Here is a 2,933-nt window from a genome sequence, read left to right as displayed (position 1 = left end):
AGTACCACACCTTAATTAATTATGCTGTTACTAACTATACTAATTGACACTTGACATTTGCTAAAATTTCCTTTTGTTGAAATACAAGGACTACAACCTAAATAGCCAAAAAGGTTCCCGTAAAAATGAAGGAATAGCCAAAGTACTTGACAAATCTAAGTACATATGAATACAACAAAAAGAGCACCACCCACATAAGTCTTAGACACAACATTTCAATTCTATACGTACTCAAAATGGCAGACCAGGAACCAAATACTGACCATATCAACCTTCATTCCTACTTGTCTGATGATCATCTCCGGCAAGATGATGATACTACTCATGAATCTGAACCGCCAAGCTTCCGTCACCTCTCCTTCTCCGCTACATCCGCCACGCCAAGGCCTTGCTATTCCCGCGACACCTTTACCAACATCTATGAAACATTCCCACGTCTTAGTAATGCTTCTGCACCTGCTAATAGTGGCATTCTATTAAGCCCTCAATCGACTCCACCACAAAGCCCTCGATCAAGGTGGTCATTTTCTTCCCCACCACGAACGTCAATCTCCTCCCATCATCCTCCTCCTCTTTCCCGTTGTTGCGTACTAACCCTCCGCCACCACGATGGAAACATACACTCCATCGTGGTAACTAGAGGATTAGTATTCACCGGCTCTACCAGCTCTTATATACGAGCGTGGCAACAAACTGACTGTGTTGAAAAGGTGTATGTAAAATCGCGGTCAGGTGAGGTCCGATCCATGCTGGCTCATGGCAACATGCTATTCACCACACACAAAGATAACAAAATCCGGGTTTGGAACATCTCGTCCCCTGCAACATCTGGACCTTGTAATACTTACGACGTAGATAATTATTGCATACGTCCTCAAAAAATAACAACACTTCCAAAATCGAGTCCATTAAGGTTCTTGTTCCCTAAAACAAAAGCGCAAATTCATCGAGACATTGTGTCTTGCTTAGCTTACAATTGGAATGAAGGAATATTATATACAGGGTCGTATGACAAGACCGTGAAAGCGTGGCGATTGAGTGACAGTAAGTGTATCGACTCTTTTGCTGCCCATGCCGACAACATCAATGCTATGGTGATCAATGAAGAAGGGTATTTGTTCACATGTTCTTCAGACGGAACAGTGAAAATGTGGAGCAAAGTATCAGGTGAGACCTTCCATGCATTAACCATGACTCTACATTTCCAAACACATCCTATATACGCACTCGCCTTAAGCGAAGCATCACTATCAGAAGGGAGTATCTTATACTCTGGATCATCAGAGGGATGCATCTATTTCTGGGAAAAACAAATATCTGGTGAGTATAAGCGTCGAGGTTGTATCCAAGGACATCAATTTGGCGTTCTATGTTTGACTGTTATTGATGATTTGGTGATTAGTGGATCAGCTGATTGTATGATCAAAATATGGAAGAGGGGTAATGATTGGAAAGATGGGGTAATGGTGAATGTGACCCATGAGTGTGTTTCTGTTCTCGAAGGGCATAAAGGACCGGTCAAGTGCGTAGCGGCTTGTTTAGAGGACGATGTTAGTTTTGTGAGGGGGTTTTTGGTTTTTAGTGCTGGTTTGGATCAGACATTCAAGGTGTGGAAAGTAAAGATTTTACAAGAATCGACCATGATAAGAACAACACAGTTGTCAGATAATGCTGATGGAGAAGATCATTATGTCGACGACGAGGTCGAGATAGTTACTCCTGTTTTATCACCTTCATGGGTCAAGATGGTTCAACGTGACGGGTAGTGACTTAATTAGCTAGTTAGTGATGTTATTCTCGATGGTGTTGACTGTTGAGTTTCACCTTCATTTATTACTGCTTACATTTTCAATATTTTTTCTATTCTATGTATCTCTTGAGTAAATTATAAATCAAAATTTCTAAGCGACGGCGGACCTCTGAGGCTTTTTCAGGATTTGGTCAATGGCGTGCATAAAATTAGCAAAAACACATATACGCAGTGGCGGATTTAAGTTTTCGATCATGGGAAATATGGTTCTGACGTTAATAATTTCTTATGTGATTGATTATACGAAATTTACATAATACTCCATCCTATTTATAATAACTCTCCTCTTTTAAAAGGGCACGCAAATTAAGGGGAGGGTTATTTTATTGTAAAATTATAGGAATATTGTAAAGTATTGTGGTGGTGTAAGGTAATTGGAGAGAGGGAAGGTATTATTGTGGGGTAAGATGATTAAAATAAGTATTGTTGTGGGGTAAGGTGATTAAAATAAGATAAAGTATGAGTATTGTGAGGTATTATTGTGGGGGTGAGGTGATTAAAATAAGTATAAAACTTTACTAAATAAGGAAAAAGGGAGAGTTATATGAATAGATGAAAAGGGAAATGAGGAGAGTTATTATGAATAGGAGGGAGTATAAACTAGGTTGAGTGTCCAGTACTGCCACGGCTCTCTCTATTTATTGTCAAATTTTAGTTTATAGTAGGAAATGTTAATATTATAAGACGGAGATATAACTGAATGAGGTGATTATTGATTATTATTAATGAGTCGGTTACATTATATAGTATACAGTCTTGGAGGAGAATCCAAGAATATTCCTAATATTCTATAGGATATTATTATGATAACCATAATAATATCTTTCCTAATATCTTATACTAACTAATAACTCTAATAAACCCCCTCAGTCAAAGCGATAGTTAACAGACACTTTGACTGGACTAAAAAATAATAGTTGATCGATGATGCCACGTAGAGGAGCCGAGTTGATCGTTGTCGACGCTTGAACCAGATGTAGTAGTTTGCGCTTGTCTGGATCATGCCAATAGTAGAGCCACACATAATTAACACTAATACAACTAATCAAAACTAATTGTGCACGAGCGTCGAAACTACTCGTGAGACACAATACTAATGTAATACTACGGTTTTCTTGAAGGA

At 38.8% G+C, this 2,933-nt stretch overlaps 1 protein-coding gene across 1 annotated transcript; it reads left to right on the top strand.

The window, feature by feature from the left end:
* Positions 1 to 236: 236 nt before the first annotated feature.
* LOC141588091 (protein JINGUBANG-like) lies at positions 237 to 1,766 on the top strand. Its single transcript, XM_074409547.1, has one exon. It carries the CDS (start codon positions 237 to 239, stop codon positions 1,764 to 1,766), a length of 1,530 nt encoding a protein of 509 aa, XP_074265648.1.
* Positions 1,767 to 2,933: the final 1,167 nt, after the last annotated feature.

The sequence above is a fragment of the Silene latifolia genome, chromosome 6, assembly GCF_048544455.1.
Source record: "Silene latifolia isolate original U9 population chromosome 6, ASM4854445v1, whole genome shotgun sequence".
Lineage (NCBI taxonomy): Eukaryota > Viridiplantae > Streptophyta > Magnoliopsida > Caryophyllales > Caryophyllaceae > Silene > Silene latifolia.
This window is presented reverse-complemented; position numbering and strand designations above follow the sequence as displayed.